The following is a 16,932-nucleotide window of genomic DNA, read 5'->3' on the forward strand; positions in this document are numbered from 1 at the left end:
ACTCTATGCCGCTTGTGCTCTTCGTCTTTCGACTTCCTGGATTCTAAGCTCATAAGCTCATAAGACACTTGACTCCTGGGACACACATGGATCCTAGGACATACTTGGCTCCTATGACATACTTGGCTCCCAGAACACACTTAGCTCCTAGGACACACTTGGCTCCTAGGACACACTTGGCTCCTAGAACATACTTGGCTCCTAGGACACACCTGGCTCCTTGGACATACTTGGCTCCCAGAACACAATTGGCTCCTAGGACATAGTTGGTTCCTAGGACACACTTGGCTCCTAGAACACACTTGGTTCCTAGGACACACTCGGCTCCTAGGACAAACTTGGCTCCTAGGACACACTTGGCTCCTAGGACATATTTGGCTCCTAGGACACGCTTCGCTCCCAGAACACACTTGGCTCTCAGGACGCACTTGGCTCCTAGGACGCACTAGGAGCATCGCTTCTAGAACCATCCGAATATCAGTCTCTTGAAATCTTGATCTCGTTATTGAACGTTTTTGATTGCTGGGATTTTGGAAGCTTTTGACTTTTGGTCGCTTGAACTTTTCGACAGGTAACTCCTCGAGTTTTAGAACTCATGAGTGCATGGATCTTGGTTCTTAGGACTCTTGGCTCCGAGGATTTCTAGCTTTTCCCTCTTGAACTGCAACGTACTTTAACTTGTCGTCCTTTAGGCTCTTGCTCTAGGATTCTTGCGATAAATGTACTACTCATACTTTTAGCCTTTCGGACTTAGAATCTCTGCTTCCTTAACTCGTGGACACTTGAAGCTGATTTTCTGGTTGTTGTAGTTTTTAGACTCTTGGCTCCTCGGGCTGTCAGATTCTTGGTCCATTATGCTCTTGGCTGCTAGAAAGCTTGAACTGTTGACTTCTCGGATTTTCGTAGCTGACGTACTTTCGAACACTTGGTCTCGTGGTCAACTACTCTGATGAACACATGGATATTTAGACATTTGACTACTTTAACCCGTGGACTTGAGAGGCTCTCTTGACTCTTAGATTTACCAATCATTATCTTGAGTGCACTTTAGGCTTCTATCCAAGCACTACTGAAGTGCTGGGTACTTGAACTTCTCGTCTACTACTCTTCATCCCAATGACTTTGGTTCGCTCGGGGACTTGGACCCTTGGTTCCTCGGCTTGCTGATCTTTTGAATTTTAATCTTCTCGAACTCTTGGTTTTTCGAACTTGGTTCCCCAGATTTTTGTGCTCCCCCGACTCAACGACCCCTCGAAATGTACCCCTGAACTTTGAAACTCTTACTCATTGGACTCTCCGTCGCTTGAACCTTTGGACTCTTGAATCCTGGGCTTCTCCAGCTCTTGGCTCCTAGGACTTTTGTACACCACCAACTCATGGACGTATCGGATTTTTGGTCTCTCGGACTCTACTAAGCAACTATGAACCATTTGAGAACTCTGGACTCTTGAGCTCTTGGCTCATCGGACTCATGAGCGGCTAAGGACTTTTAGTTTCTTTGATATGGCTTCTCAGTCTCTTGATTTTGGAACTCTTCACCACTTGGCTCTTCGGATTCTGAACTCCTGGGACTTGTCTGATGGACTCCTCTAACTTTTGGTCTCTTGGATTAGGAACTCAAGCTTTAAGAACTTTTGAGCTTCTGGGCTGTTAAACATCTCGACTCGTGGGTTCATGGACTCTGAATTATTGGTCGCGTTATCTCCTACATCTTTGGTTCTCTGGGGGTCCTGAAGTCTTGGATACTAAGCCTCTCAAAGTCTAAAATCTTCGGATTATGGACTATTTGGACTCTTGAATTCCTCCGATATATGAATTCTTCACTTTCATCGGTCTCTTGGACACAGCTCTTCAGTCTCTTGAACTCTCAATAGTCACATTAAAACGTCTAACAATCTTCAACAAAAGAACTCACTTTTAGCGTCATCGATATAAATAGAATGCCCAGTCTCAATACAGTATTACCCGGATGCGAATCTAAGCAAACCTCGATAAGACCTCGAACCTCTTTGTTTGTTTTGCAAGGTTCACTGTGATATCCGGAAAGAAAACAAGACTACGCTGAGCGTTAAATAGTGTCCAGGAAGCTTGAACTTTTGACTTCTCGGATTCTAGGACTCTTGATAACTTGAAAACTTAGTATATTAAAATGTTCAACACTTGGTCGCATGATCATCTACTCTGGTGAACACATGGATATTTAGACCCTTAAACCCGAGAACTTAAAGACTCGTGAGTTCGTTAACCAATTATTGGCATCTTGATTTCTGAGTGTCTTGACTTCCCAGACTCTGGGCTACTAGAACTCTTGACATCTAGCACTCTTAAACTGCTAGGTTATTGAACTCTTCATCTACTGGGCACATGGACTCATGAACTGTTGTCTCTGTTAACTTTTGGTCGCTCTTGTGAATTATTGGCTCCCCGGACTTTTGAACTTTTTAATCCTAGACTTCTCGAACTCATGATTACCAGACCTTAGCTCCCCGGTCGTTTGTACTCCCCCGAATCATCGAATCCTCGAAATTTTAACCACTAAGAATCGCTTTCTGAGGCTCCTAAACTCATATACCCTTGAACTTTGAAACTCGAGACTCTTTGGACTCTCCGTTGCTTGGGCTTTTGGACTCTTGGATCCTGCGCTTCTCGAACTCTTTGCCTCGTAGGACTCGTGGACTTTCGGATTCTGTTAGTAATTTTTTTGAAATCTTGAACTCCTGGACTCTATGAACACTTCGACTCCCGGGCTCATGAACTCTGGAACTCTCGGCTCCATGGACCCTTGGTCGCTTGAGCTCTTGGACTCTTGGTTCCTTGGATTCTTGAACTCTTAAATGCTAGACTTTTCGATGACTTGGTTCCTCGGACTCGTGAGCGTCTTGGACTTTCAGACTCTCGGAATCGATTTCTTAGTCTCTTAAAAATCTGGGATCTTTAATAGGTAGACTCCTGTGCTCGTGGACTCTTGTCTCATTGGACTCTTCTTAACTTAAGTTTTTGGCTTCTTTGCTCTTCGGAGCCTTGAGCTCTTGGATCCTAGGCTTCTACAATACTTTAGCTCTTCGGATTCTAGAATCATGCGACTCTTTTGTGTCATGAACTTCTCTGACGTTTGGTATCTCGGATTCGGCTCCTCTGCTTCAAGAACTCCTAAACTCCCGGGCTTTTGAAATTTTTGACTCTTGGGCTCATGGACTCTGGAACTCCTTGATTGGTCGTTTGATTTCATGAACTGTTGGCTCCACGACGTTCTTGAAGTCTTGGATCCTACGCTTTTCGAGCTCTTGAATACTTGGACTCTTAGAGTGTCCCGATATATGAATTCTGCACCTTTCGTTTGTCTCTGGGATAGGGTTCCCGAGTCTCTTTATCTCTTGGTCGTCACATTAAAACGCCTAACCATCTCCAACCAACGGACTCAGTTTTGGCACCATTTTATATAAATATTTTTTCTTAATATAGTTTTACTCAGCAGCAGATATAAGCCAAATATTCGGACATCGAACATCATTCTTCACTCCATAAAACTCAATGTGAGATCCGGTTAGAAAACAAAACAGCGCTGAGCATCAACAATCAATCGCATATCGTTCATCGTCAAACCGCTGCTTGTATTAGCACTGCTACATTTGGTAGATTTGCGAATAGGTCAAGTAGTTCCTCAAGGTAATATACTTAGAATACTGCTATTTTGAATGTTCTTTAACGACCCAGCCGTCGTAATAAGTCCTGGCAGTAAACTATATTTTGCTGGTAATTTTAAAATAAATTTTGTCGTTCGTAATCAACCCAACTGCTTAATACTACAAACCATTCTAGATATTATTCACAACTGGTGTGTTTTCCTGGATGTAGTGTTATCAGCTTTCGGCACTCTAGAAAGCCCATCTCGCTTGACCAGAAAATTTCTGCAAACCAGCTTCAAAGTGTTGACTACATTAAGGACTTCGAAGTAATGCGGAATTTTAGGCTTCTCGGACTCATGGATTCCTCGAACATTTGTCTTTTGGACTCGGCTCCTCGCCCTTTTGACTTTTAGGACTCTTGAACTCATGGCCTCTGAAACTTAGCGACATCTGGACTTTTGGCCACGGGTGCACTGGAAGTTTTACTTTCTGGGACTCTTGGCTGCTTCCTTTGAATTCTTCTTGGAATCTACTTCTATGAAATCTTGGACACTTGAGCTCGTAAACTTGGAGACTTGTGGATATATGGACGTGAAAACTCGTGCACTCTTTCACACTTGGGTTCTTGGCCTTGACCACTTGCCGGATTTTCACTATGACACTCGTGGTTTTCACTATGACACTCGTGGATTCTGTTTATTGGAACCTGAGCTCTCGAACTCTTCGCTCGTCGAACCCGGCTCCTCGCTTTTGTAGAACTTTGCACTGTAGGGCTCCTCGATTCTCGAACTTTTAGGCTCACGAGCTATTAAACTGAAGGTTCCTCAGACTCTTGTGGCTCTTTGCGAACTCTAACCACCCTTCCCGGTAACTTAGCCACTTACACTTCTGGTTGTCGAGGTCTTGAAAATGCCTTGGTTTCTTGACCACTTTCCAGATTTTCACTATGAAACTCTTGGTCGGTTCCTCAGTATATTGGACTCCTGATCTCTCGGACTCTTCGATCGTCAAACCAGGCTCTTTACTTATGCGGAATTTTGCGCTCAAGGGCTCCTGGATTGTCGCACTTTTAGATTCTCGAGCTCTGAAACTCTAGGCTGCAAAATACCTTGGACAACCTATCTACTTGGGCTCTTCAGCTGAGTATCGAATTCTTTACGGAGAAAACTGAGCTAGTCAAATTTTCAAAGAAATGTAAACAAGTGCAACTACAGTTCCTATTGATCTGGCACATTTCTGGGGAACCTGGTCGCTGGTGTCGACGAAACCTTGTTTTAAGGTTGGGGTTTTGTTCGTATGATATCCCGGATCCAGTCAAACCATTACATATTGGATGCGCATCTTCGGCGCATTGGACTTGTAAAAAGCGATCTCTGCACTTGTAGGAGATAGTTATCACGACATCGAGCATGTTGTCTGGACATGCACCGAATATTGTGTGTCTGGTCGCAAGTTGGTGCTAGTTACTGATGAGATGAATACGAAACACAAAAATCCATCTTTATCTTGATTAGGTATTGCATACATTTGTTCAACAATTTCCATTTCCTGCGATCCCGTTTTCGTCATTTCGCTCGAAAATAGAAATTTTCCATGTAAACAAATTCCAAAATCCAGCCTGTCACCTTTTCATGACTATTTTCCTTTGTTCTACCCCGTGTGCTACTCATTTCCTCCATCCATTCTCTGGCGCCCTTTTTAGTGGCCTCTTTCATTAAAATTTTCGACACCCTCTTCAACAAGGTGTCACCAATTCTCGGGCTGATGATGATTATGGTGTGGTTGCTTCTATGCTGCGGCGCAGCAGTCGTAACAGTACAAATTCCCCCTCTTTCCGACCCCCGTGTTTCTTCTGCGAGGGGTGCACAAATGCACTTCATTCACTCCCTTTTGTTATTGCGTTTTGTTTTGAACAGTGAGCAGATTTTGGTTTTTTTTCTGCTCGACTCTCTCGAACAAGAGTCTGAACTCGTCGTTCAGTCGTCGTCGTCGACGTCGTCGTCCACTTAGACAGAGTCAGTTAGAGGAGTGGTGGTGGTGGCGCGGGAATGCATCCTTGCATTATTTTCGAAATTGTTCGTTTTGGGGACCGGGTCGTTAACCTGGCTGGCTGGCTGACTGGCTGGTTGACAGACACACACGCACAAGCACACGCATAGGGAAACAAACAACAACCACGTGGTGAGATTATTCGAGATTCGTGGTAGTACGTGAAAGGGTGTTCAATCGCAAATGCGAACCAAATCTCCCACCACGTGTGTGTGCGAGCTTTGTGGCGTACGTGTGGTTGACAGTTTCAAGTGGAGTTTCGTGTCTGTCATTATTTTTGTGTTTCGTTTTTTGTTGTTGTTGAAAACAAAACAAAAAGTTTCTAATTACTGTCGCCTGTTTTTATTTTCCATTGGGTGTCATGTGTGAGGTGAGGGGTGGCCTACTGCGTTCTGCGGTGGATTTTGTTTCGAAAACATTTGCCTAGATTTATACTGCTTGCGCTTGCGATGGGTTACAGAGTTCTAGGACTGCTACGAGCATGAAAATGATTATTTTCTTTAGCTAGGCATCGTTTGCGTCATTTTATTGTTTTGTTAATAGCATTGTGTTATTTATTTGTCTCTGTCTGGCGATAATTGAATGACAGTTCCGCGATCGATTTCCTATTTCGTCTGAACGTAATTCTCAGAACGGCTCAAACGAATTCAAACCGTTTCGGAAGATTTCGAAACAAATCTCAACGAATCCTTTGCATTAAGATCCCATTTTGGAGCAACCAGTTTCAATGGGAGGATTACACAACCCGATAAACATTCTGTGTACCTGCCATCGTTGACCGCCATACGCGCCTTATTTACGACCTGCTTCGATGGTCGAATCTTTCGACTGAAGAGGTTTTGTTTCTCAGGTCGTTTTTTTTCACCATAAAGAGGCTGGCTGTTGGTCGTAAAAACAAAAGCCGACTCCGATTATGACGAACGAGGTGCGAAAGATCAACCGATCTGTTTCGTAATGGGTGGCAAGTTTACTGTCTCCCAGGGTGATGAATGTCTATTTTGAAGTAATGGAACATTGCAACGTTCAGTTGCGTTATGAATTATTTTTTTCACTTCTAAATAGGTGTATTAGCTAGTACTAGAGCGATAAATTGTTTCCATTACATTTTGTGGAAGGGAAAAAACGTAATCCCCTGAGACAACGAATAAGTTTTTAGCTGTAGGACGTCTGGCTAGATAACTCCGACGGCAATAGTTCAAAGGTAAACGGAGCCATTGTCATTGATCGAGCTTCACAAGGAAGGCACTTGAGTCCTTTTATCAACGATTCCATAAATAATGGCTTAACTCATGGTTCGAAATTGTACTTTCTTTTTTCGTCATTGTCAACGTTTCAACCCATGGATTTGGCCTTCTTCAGGGCGTCGAACAAAATATAATTCAAAAATATTTTTTTTCCGTATTTTGAGCTGAATAAGGAGCTCCTGCATGATTATGTGTGCTTGCCCATCATTCCGTCAACATTGTGAGCTGCCCCACGTTAACTTTTTATCGAAAATATGACGTCTTTTTAGAATACTTGTGTAAACTGTTCGAAATTCGTCCAAGGATGGCAAGTCGGTCGGTGTCGTCAACACGTCGGCTGGGATTGACATTAGACCCACAGGGGTGAAACGCGGTAATGCTTTCCGTTCAACCACCGGAGCCATCCTCCTCATAGAACATAGATCGGTTTGTATAGACCTTTGCGTTTCAATAAGATGAAGAGATTCCATTTGTGGAACTCTTGGAGCTGCTCTCACCCCTGCTGATCTAGAAAAGCCTGATATCCAGGACAGGCCCAAGTCTACTCCATGGACGATGCCACACTCTGAGCAGACCCACTAGTGATGAGATAGTGCTCGAAATATACGAATAACATGGGGAATGTGCCAATCCAGCCAATTTATTCCAATTCAAGCAGTCACCTCCGCACGCTGTTTTCAGAAAACAGAGAATTCACCTCAGGATTACTAACGCTATCGTCTATCCCGAGCAAAAGGAAAACCGACAGAAACACTACCGTATAGTTCGAAAAATGATGAAGGTTTCCTCCTAAAACACCGCAAAAGCTAGAATGGGTGTTCGAAATGGAACCCACATCTGGAATATCCCATAAAATAACCAAGGTTTCCAAGGACGAGGACCATCGGTATGGTCCCTTGAACACTTTGATTCAGGTAAAACTCCGTTATCCACACATACGCTGTTTGCTGGTGTTCTGGCGAGTAGGTTGAAGGTAATGCGCACTTCCTCGTCTTAGAGCTTTTGGTATGTGAGCTCCCTTGCCTATTCAGACACACAGGCTGTTGACTCGTGGTCACTAGGATTCTTGAGCTCAAGGCACATGGAGACTCGGGGGGTTCGTGGCGACTTCAGACCTAAGTCAATTGACTCTTCGGACTCTGCTAGCTAAATTGACCACTTAGACTCTTGGACTCTTGAAGTTTTGAACATCTGGTCTCTGGCGAGTAAGTTGAAGATAATGCGCACTTCCTCGTCTTAGAACTTTTGGTATGTGAGCTCCCTTGCCTATTCAGACACACAAGCTGTTGACTCATGGTCACTTGGATTCTTGAGCTCAAGGCACATGGAGATTCGGGGGGTTCGTGGCGACTTCAGACCTAAGTCAATTGACTCTTCGGACTCTGCTAGCTAAATTGACCACTTAGACTCTTGGACTCTTGAAGTTTTGAACATCTGGTCTCTTGATCGTCGACTCTTGGGCTCTGAGTCCCTTACCTATTCAGACACACCGACTCTTAGACTCATGGTCACTTGGATTCTTGGGCTCAACGCACATGGAGAATCGAGGCTTCATGGACTTAACTAATGACTTCTTGGATTCGTGGACTCTGCATGCCTTGGTTTTTGAGGCCCATAGACTCTTGGACTGCTGGTCGCTTGGGAGACTCGTAGATTCGTGGACTTGGGGACTCATGGATTTTGGCTCGTCGATCTTCATATCTTTATCCATTTCGGTTGTAAGTCACTTGGTTCTTCGGACACTTAGCTTTTCGCACTCTTGGACTCTTTTGAACATTTGGTCTCTTGTTCATCGACTCTTGGGCTTCTAGTCTCTTACCTATTTAGACAAACATACTCATAGACTCATGATCACTTGGAGCCTCGGTCTCTTGGAATATTGGTTTTTTGAACTCCTGGGCTCCTAAACTATTTCATACCAAGCCAGTTATCCACTCGCGCTTATCTTAACAACGTGGAGTTTTAGATTTTTAAATAATTGGTACCTTATGAACTTTTAGATATTTGTAGTCTTTGTCAGTTGTGCTTGGAGTCTTGTCAGCTCGTGGACTTGGGGACTCGCAAACTCTTGCATTCTTGGTCATTTGTGTTCTGAGTCTCTGCGTTATTCAGTCACAGATTAGGTCACTTCGATTCTTGGACTCGGATTCCTCACGACACCTAAACTGTTAGCCGTTTGGACTCTTCAACTTTCGGCTTCCAGGTTATCTGAACTCCTGGCTTTTAGACCCACGGTCACTTGGATGCTTGAACTCAACGCACACGGAAATTCGAGGGTTCGTGGCAACTCAAGAACTCTTCGACTCGAGACTTTTTGGGCTCGTGGTCTCTGCGTGCCTTGGTACTTCAGATGCATAGACTCTTGTACTGTTGGTCACTTGGGAGACTCGTAGATTCGTGGACTGGGGGATTGTAGGATTTTGGCTTGTGGATTCTAATACCTTTAGCCAGTTCGGCTCTAAGTCATTTGGCTCTTCGGACACTTGGCTATTCTGGCTAACTTGGTCTCATGATCTCTTGAACTGTTTAACACTTAGTCTCTTACTCGTCGACACTTGGGCTCTGAGTCCCTTGCCGATTCAGACACACAGACTCTTAGATTTACGGTCACTTGGATTATTGGGATCAACGCACATGGAGACTCGGGAGTTCGTGGTGATTCGAGGACTCTTTGACTCAAGACTGCCTTGGCTCTTCTTACTCTTGATTACTCGTGGATCCTAATATCTTTACGCATTCCGGCTCTAAGTCAATTGGCTTTTCGGGCTCTTGGACTCTTCTTCGTCGATTCTTGGGCTCTAAATTCCATACCTATTTAGACAAACGGACTCTTAGACTCATGTTCACTTGGATCCTTGGGTTCAACGCCTCGGTATCTTAGACAGTTGGTTTTTTGAACTCCTGGGTTCCTAAACTTTTCCACACCAGGTATGTTATCCATTCGCACTCATCTTAACCTTTCAGACTTTTGAATACTTGGAACTTTTAGAAATTTGGACATTTGGATCTCTCGGAATTAGCTCATTGAACTCTTAAAGTGTCGATTCCTGGAGCTTTGGGCTCTTACCGACTTTTGTTCTGGAACTCTTAGTTCTTCGTATGAATAAAGAACTTCTGGAACTGACACTACTGGAACTCGGAGGGTGGGCGTAGCGTAGTTGGTAAATCGATTGCCTTGTACGTAGCGCACCTAGGTTCGAGTCACGACCCCACACATAGGGTTAGAAATTTTTCATAAGAGATTTTTCTAACTCGAAAATGCGAATGACCTTAAGGTTAAAACCTCTTTAAAAAAAAACTACTGGAACTCCTAGACACATAACCCGCCGGGCTCCATTTCTTGCTCCCTTAAACTCTTCGGCTCTTTTGACCATTCGGTCTCTTGCTCGTCTACTCTTGGGGTCTGAGTTCTTTACCTATTCAAATACACACTCTTAGACTCAGGGTCACTTAGATTCTTGGTCTCAGCATCACAGTCTCTTGAAATCTTGTTTTCTTTTAACTGCTGGGTTCTTAAGCTTGTCACACCTGGATGGTTATCCACGCGCACTCAGCTTAACAACTTAGCTACTTAGACTTTTAAACTTTTGAATAATTGGAATTTTACGAACTTTTGGATAGTTGATTCCAAGTGGTCTGGGATACTTACCATCTTCGGCAATTGATCTTGGCGACTCATCAGTTTGTGGACTTTGGGACTCGAGCACTCTTGCATTCTTGGTTACCTGGATACTGAGGCTTTTTGCTGAGTGTTTAGATCGTTGGTCACTTGGTTTATTTGAATCTTGAACTGAGATCCTTCTGAACACCTGAACTGAACTCAAGGTTACTTGGGCTGCTGTTTAAGCTACGATTTTTGAATGATTGATCTCTTTCGAACTTTTGGATATTTGTACACTTGAACTCCTAGAGTCTTTGACAGTTAAACTTGGAGACTCGTTAGCTCGTGGAGGGATTCGAGGACTCCTGCATTCTTGGTCACTTGGATTCTGAGCCCTTGCGCTATTCAGTCACATGGGCGCTTAGATTCTTGGTCACTTAGGATCATGGAATCTTGGACTCCAATCCTCCTAGACACTTAACTGTTTACTGATTAGACTCCTGAAATCGTGGCTCCTAGGATAATGGTACTGTTTGCTTCTTACATTCTCAAACTCTTCGATCTTGGGCTCACTAGGTCTTTTAGCTCCTCGGCCTCTTGGACAACTCGAACGGCTGGACTCCTCAACACACATTGCCCTCGCTCGAACTTGACTCATTGATCTTTTGATCTATTTGACTCCTGGAACTTTAGACATTTACCAACCTAGGACTCTTAGCTCATCGGACTCTCACACTACTCGGATTCCTGAACATATAAACGCTCATACTCGACTCCTTACTCGAATTCCCGGCTCTTGAAAACCGAACCACTTGGATTTTGAGACTCTTAGTTCATCGGAGTCTTGGTTGGTTGTACTTGAGTCCAGCTAAAACTAAAAATTTCAAAATCCGCGTAAATGAAAACCGCGTAAATTTCAAAATCCGCGTAAATGAAAACCGCGTAAATTTCAAAATCCGCGTAAATGAAAACCGCGTAAATTTCAAAATCCGCGTAAATGAAGACCACTTAAATTTAAGAATCCGCGATAAAGGGAACCTCATTGATGGATACCGCGTAAATTCCAAAATCCGCGTAAATGAAAACCGCGTCAATTTCAAAAACCGCGTAAATGAAAACCGCGTAAATTTCAAAATCCGCGTAAATGAAAACCGCGTAAATTTCAAAATCCGCGTAAAAAAAACCGCGTAAAAAAATACCGCGCAAAAAAAACCGCGTAAAAAAAAACTTGAGTGTATTCTGATGGAAAAAAATTAGAATTTAATGACATTCACGGTTTAAAAAAGCTGCAATTTTTTCTAGAATTTTTTTTGGTTTTACAGTAAGTGGAGAAACTTTTGAATGTAGAGTGATTGTAGACCGATGATTTTACTTTAAAGTAAGTTTCTTTGAGCTTCCGCTTTCTCCCGCTAGAAAGAGCAAAAATTTGACCATGTTTCCGTAGATTTTCGTGCGTCTGCTTCCAAAAATTTACCCACACCACGCGCGTTAATTTCAACCAAAAAGCAATGTCTGTGGAAAATCTCGAATTTCCCGCTCAAGCGGGAAAACTTGAAGTAATCGTTTGAAACAAAATCACCAGACGGTGCAAGTGCACACCACCCTTAAAAAGCATGTGTGACGATGAATATTTTTTCTCTACCGAATTCTACTTCATGCGGAACAAACGAGTCCCGAAAGTGGAATCTGAGCACATCAAACTCCCCAAACGTACGAGAAAAAAAATTCGCATACCACACTTCAGCTCGTTCCTCCTCCCCTCAGCATTTTCCAAGGATACTCACTGCTTGAAGATTAAAGAAAAACGGAGAACCAGGCAGGAAAATGCACCTCTTTTTCTCTATCTGCCTGCTGCACGTCATCTATTTTCGACATACGACAGACTCGTCCGGCGGCTCAGACCGGGATACATATTTTCGAAGGATTTGTGTTTTTTAATCCGGATTTTTAGTACGCCTTCCTGTTTTCACCTCAAAAAAAAATCATTACTATTTGACGCACCCAAAAAAACGCCACCGAATGCTTCGAAAACAACCACCACCCGAACAAAAGAGAAGCATCCTTCTCAGCGAAAGATAATGCACTTTATATTGGAGCTCGAATCGGAAGAGTTGGTGACATGTGAAAAGCGAGCATTTGGGAGTAACTCATGGTTGTCACTTGGGACCTACTATTTGTGAGCTGTTTGTTGCTGATCTCTGAGACTCCAATCCACATGTTTTGTTATTAATCAAAAGTCGATCAAGTCCAGTTTTTTCTTCGATTATAGAGGTTGTAAGCTTAGAGTCGTTCGCCTAACCCTATGTTCGGTGTTGGGTACCGAACCCAGGTGAGCTGCGTACAAGGCAATCAACTTACCAACTACGCTATGTCAGTTCATATTTAGAACAAAATTTATCCAACCTTCAGTACGTTCTTCCTCTCGGGTCGCAGTTCTCGAGAATGCATTTCTAAGAGTTCCAACCTGACTGTTCACCGACTTCTATCTCTGTCGTTCTGCTACTCCAAAGATGGGCAAGAACGCGCGCGAGTGAGGATTACAAAGGATTTCCTCGTTCTCCTTTTTCATCTTCGTCATTCAATTTGACCACCGTCGTTGCTTCTCGTCACACCAGCCGAATGCATTCGTGGCACTTAACAATTAGGGACCCGATGTTAGGGGTGGGTGTCGCCTTGTTTGATAGATTGAAAGGTTGGAAGATTCGGGAATTTTGAGCTGCTCCAGGAAAATTCAGTGTTCTTTCCGCAAGTTCCTTAATATGAGCAGGGAGGCAGAAAGATTACTACTAGGGTGGAGTGGGGAGCTCAATAACTCAACTAAAAAGAATTTCTATGATTCCTAAAAACTTTATGATGATATTCGAAAGATCTGACCTCACACAACACCCCAGTAAAAAAATTGATGGAACGTAAAAGCGAAACTTTATACCATTTCATATATTATAGCCAATTACAGCCCACAAGGTATTCCACTGGAACCGTTTCTATTCGTTTTGTACACCAACGACCAGAGTACGATTCTTAAGTTTCTGAAAGTATGAACCAAACGAAGTAATTCGCTGGAGTAATCTATGCTCACCACAAAAGGTGCATTTTGACAGCCACCCCCAGGAAAAAAGTGCATTATCATCGTCGTCGACCTCGTCCTTCTCCCCCATTCCTCATTGGAGCTGTTCAACGCCACAAAAAACTCTCTAGTCAAGGAAATTTTTCGGCACCATCGCACAAAAAAAAACACATTCATCAGCCACCGTTGTAGTGTCGTGTCGCCTGGAGGTGTAGGGGTATAAGAGCTCTTTGTGAAATTTCGTGACACTTGCAAGAACCTCCACTCGTCTCCCTCCACCCCCACAACCCTGCTGCCACTTCTTTTGACCAAAGTAGCAGCAGGAAGGGGGAAAACCCTTTCATCATCATCCTGTTTCTTTGGTATGCACTTTTTTATTCTATCTACAGCGTGATGTACGTGGTAATGCCAGATTTTCAGCAATGCTTTTTCCCTTGATGGAAAATTTGCTCGTTTTTCACCAACCTTTCTCCCTTTCTCGCTTTGTCTTTTCCATTCACTCACTCACTCACTCACTCACTCTCAGGTAATGGTGTCTGCAATGTTTTCCCAGCGCTGTCCCCGTTCGTCATCCCACGATTGTTGGTTGGTGCTAGCAGACCGAATGGGACAAAAACGCAACAACACGGAGTTGCATTTTTTTGGGGCGATAAAAAATAAGAACATGAAAAATAATCACACCCACAGCACAACCCCGCTTTTCGTTTGTCGCCAATGATTCCTTTCCTAGGGCGGCGGCGGCGGAGGTAGCATGATGCATCAAGTAGGCGAGTGGATTGGTTGCAGTGGTGGGTTGGGAACAGTACCAACCGAAGAGGTGAATAGAGTGGGAGATAGAATACTAGAAAAAAAACGTCAAAATTATAATGCAGAGTGGAAAATTTGCATCGTCACTTCCGGACAACAAGGTGCATACCCGCCGCGCCGTAGCGCTAGGAAAAGGACCGAAAAAATTGTGCGAAAAGTGACACTGCTGGTGCCGTATAGGAAAAAGAAAAACTGTCTATAGAAGGGGAGACGGTTTTTTTGCAAACGGCGAAGCTCCTGTCTCAGGTTTAATCAGTATCATTAATTTGTCTTTTGTGTGTGTGACGAAAAAATAATCAGCTTGCGGGAGTGCTGTTGCTGCTGCTGGAGGTAATTCACATTTTCTTTGCTGTTTGCTTTTTGTCAACTGGGTGACAGTTTTCATGGTGTATACCTGTCGGTGACGATCGAAGCAGAAGTCGTATGAGAACCGGAGAAAATTTTTGGTGCCTTTAGTAAATCTTTTGCAAAATTGTTTGAATTGCTACTATTTTATGAATAGTTTCCCCTGACGAAGGTCACAGAACTAAACAGAAACGTTGGAAACGAGGTAGGAAATCTTCTCTATTCTTTCGGTATCATAAAAAAACAAAGTTATCTCAGCAGATCAACTACCTTTTCTATCAGTAGCTTCAGATTACTAATAGCGTTAGTAACAGCACTTCTCCCTTAGTATGTAGTATGCGTAGCACTCGTACGTACACAGCGTGGTTTGGGCATTAAGGATGTCTGGTGAAATGAATAGAAAGGAAGGAATTGGGCGGAATAGCCGGTAACTCACCACATGAGCACATGAAATTTTATCTGGTTCGAGAAGCCCTTCACATTCGACGGCGTGTTTCACGGTGGTATGCAAAATAACGGGTTCATTTACTAGGTGACATCGAAAACAAATCCGAGTTCAAAACTCCACGAGTCCGCAAGTTCTCGAACCTATGAGTAGAAAGTGGCAAATTTTACATAGTTTCATAAGATACAGAGCTGAGATTTGCCGATCACGGAACAAGACCTTGAAGAAAATCTAAGTGTCATCGTCTTCAGAAATCTATGAGAGAATCATCAGTAGAACGACGTAGTATAAGTAAACACAAATCAGGACAGTAGAGTTGAGAAAAATACATAACTCAGAGACCAAATGTCTACCAAATTCCAGCAAATCCTAGACTTCAAAACCGCGTGAGCATGATGATGACCATACATTTCGTAGTTGCTACTTCGTGATTGACCAGAACAAACAAAATTGCACAGAGAATCAATGGAAGGGGGCCCGGGGAGTAGCTATCCACCCTCGATGTGCACTTTTCGAGAGTCTCATACTTTGAAATGCTAATAAAGGCGCCGGTCACGTCCTTACAGTCATCGGGGAAGGAAAGAAATGTTAGTGTTGTAACAAACGTTTTTATGAAGGTCGTGTATACCTCTGCATCTTCACGTTAGTTTGTTGGAATTTTTGTTAGTAGGATGGGGTAAAGAGTTAGACAAAATCAGAATTCACTTTGAAAATTGATACGATCTGTCACTCTAAGAACTATCATGTGTTAATTTCTCTGGACAGCCGGCTGCCGAGAATCTGATCGATTTATCGTTTGTTGAATTGATTCGGAAATTAATCATGAACGGTTTTAATATTCCTTGCTTCTGTATTCCGGCGAAACGCGGCATACCAAGAACAATACCCTGAAGTGTTCAAAAGTTCATCGTTATGTTCAGCAGACCAATTGTTTGATAGCTCAAACGTTTAAGTATTTCAGTGGTCAAGCAAGCTAGAAGCGACTAAAAGTTCAAGCAGCCAAGAGTTCAAGTCTGAAGAGCAAAAGTCCACAAGCTCAACCTAACAAGAGAGTCTATGATTCTAAATATCCAATATTTTACAACTTTGGACAACCAAGAGAATAATATATTTATAATTAATATCAACAGACACAGTGTGGTCCTAATGATAATTTCTTAATCTATTCAAAAAGTCAGATTGTAATCTGCTACGTGGGACAAACGACGTCAGCTTTTGTTTAGAAGGACCAACCAAAAGTTGACGTCGTTGAAATACAGGAGAAAAATCAATGGACCGATGTGGCTGCTTTGCGGAATACCAGATGAAGCAAAGAACTCTTCGGATGCACAATCACCTATCTTTACTGCTAGATGATGATTGTTGATATACGGTTGCGGCCAACAGAGTTTTATTAGTACCAAAGCCAAGTCTATCCCACTTTCCCGCTGCAATAGCCTGACTAATCTTGACAAAAGCAGCTGAAAGGTCCGTGTAGATAACGTCAATTTGAAGACCGTCAGACATGGCATGTCACATAGATTGTGAACGGTAAAGATTCGTAGATGTTGAACGTTTCGGTATAAATCCATGATGAGTCTCGGAAATATACTGTTTGCGGTAGCTGAAAATGGGTTCCAAGACAACCATTTCAAACAGCTTAGGAACTGAACTTAGCGTTGTAATACCACAGTAGCTGTCGGCATCCTTTTTATCACCTTTTTTATGAATTGGAAACATGGAGGATTTCCGAGAGGTCGGTTGCTAGC

The 16,932-nt window shown here is 43.1% G+C and overlaps 2 protein-coding genes across 3 annotated transcripts in view; one reads left to right on the forward strand and one right to left on the reverse strand.

The window, feature by feature from the left end:
* The window catches only part of LOC131676869 (mushroom body large-type Kenyon cell-specific protein 1), a 398,326-nt gene that overhangs the window by 22,894 nt on the left and 358,500 nt on the right, over positions 1-16,932 (forward strand). The gene's annotated exons all lie outside the window — the stretch shown is intronic.
* Positions 50-16,932, reverse strand: part of LOC131693516 (uncharacterized) — a 39,731-nt gene continuing 22,848 nt past the window's right edge. The window contains exon 2 of the mRNA XM_058981411.1: positions 50-435. Within this exon, the coding sequence (XP_058837394.1) occupies positions 50-435 (386 nt within the window). The remainder of the gene's footprint in view (positions 436-16,932) is intronic.

Source organism: Topomyia yanbarensis, chromosome 1 (assembly GCF_030247195.1).
Source record: "Topomyia yanbarensis strain Yona2022 chromosome 1, ASM3024719v1, whole genome shotgun sequence".
Classification (NCBI taxonomy): domain Eukaryota; kingdom Metazoa; phylum Arthropoda; class Insecta; order Diptera; family Culicidae; genus Topomyia; species Topomyia yanbarensis.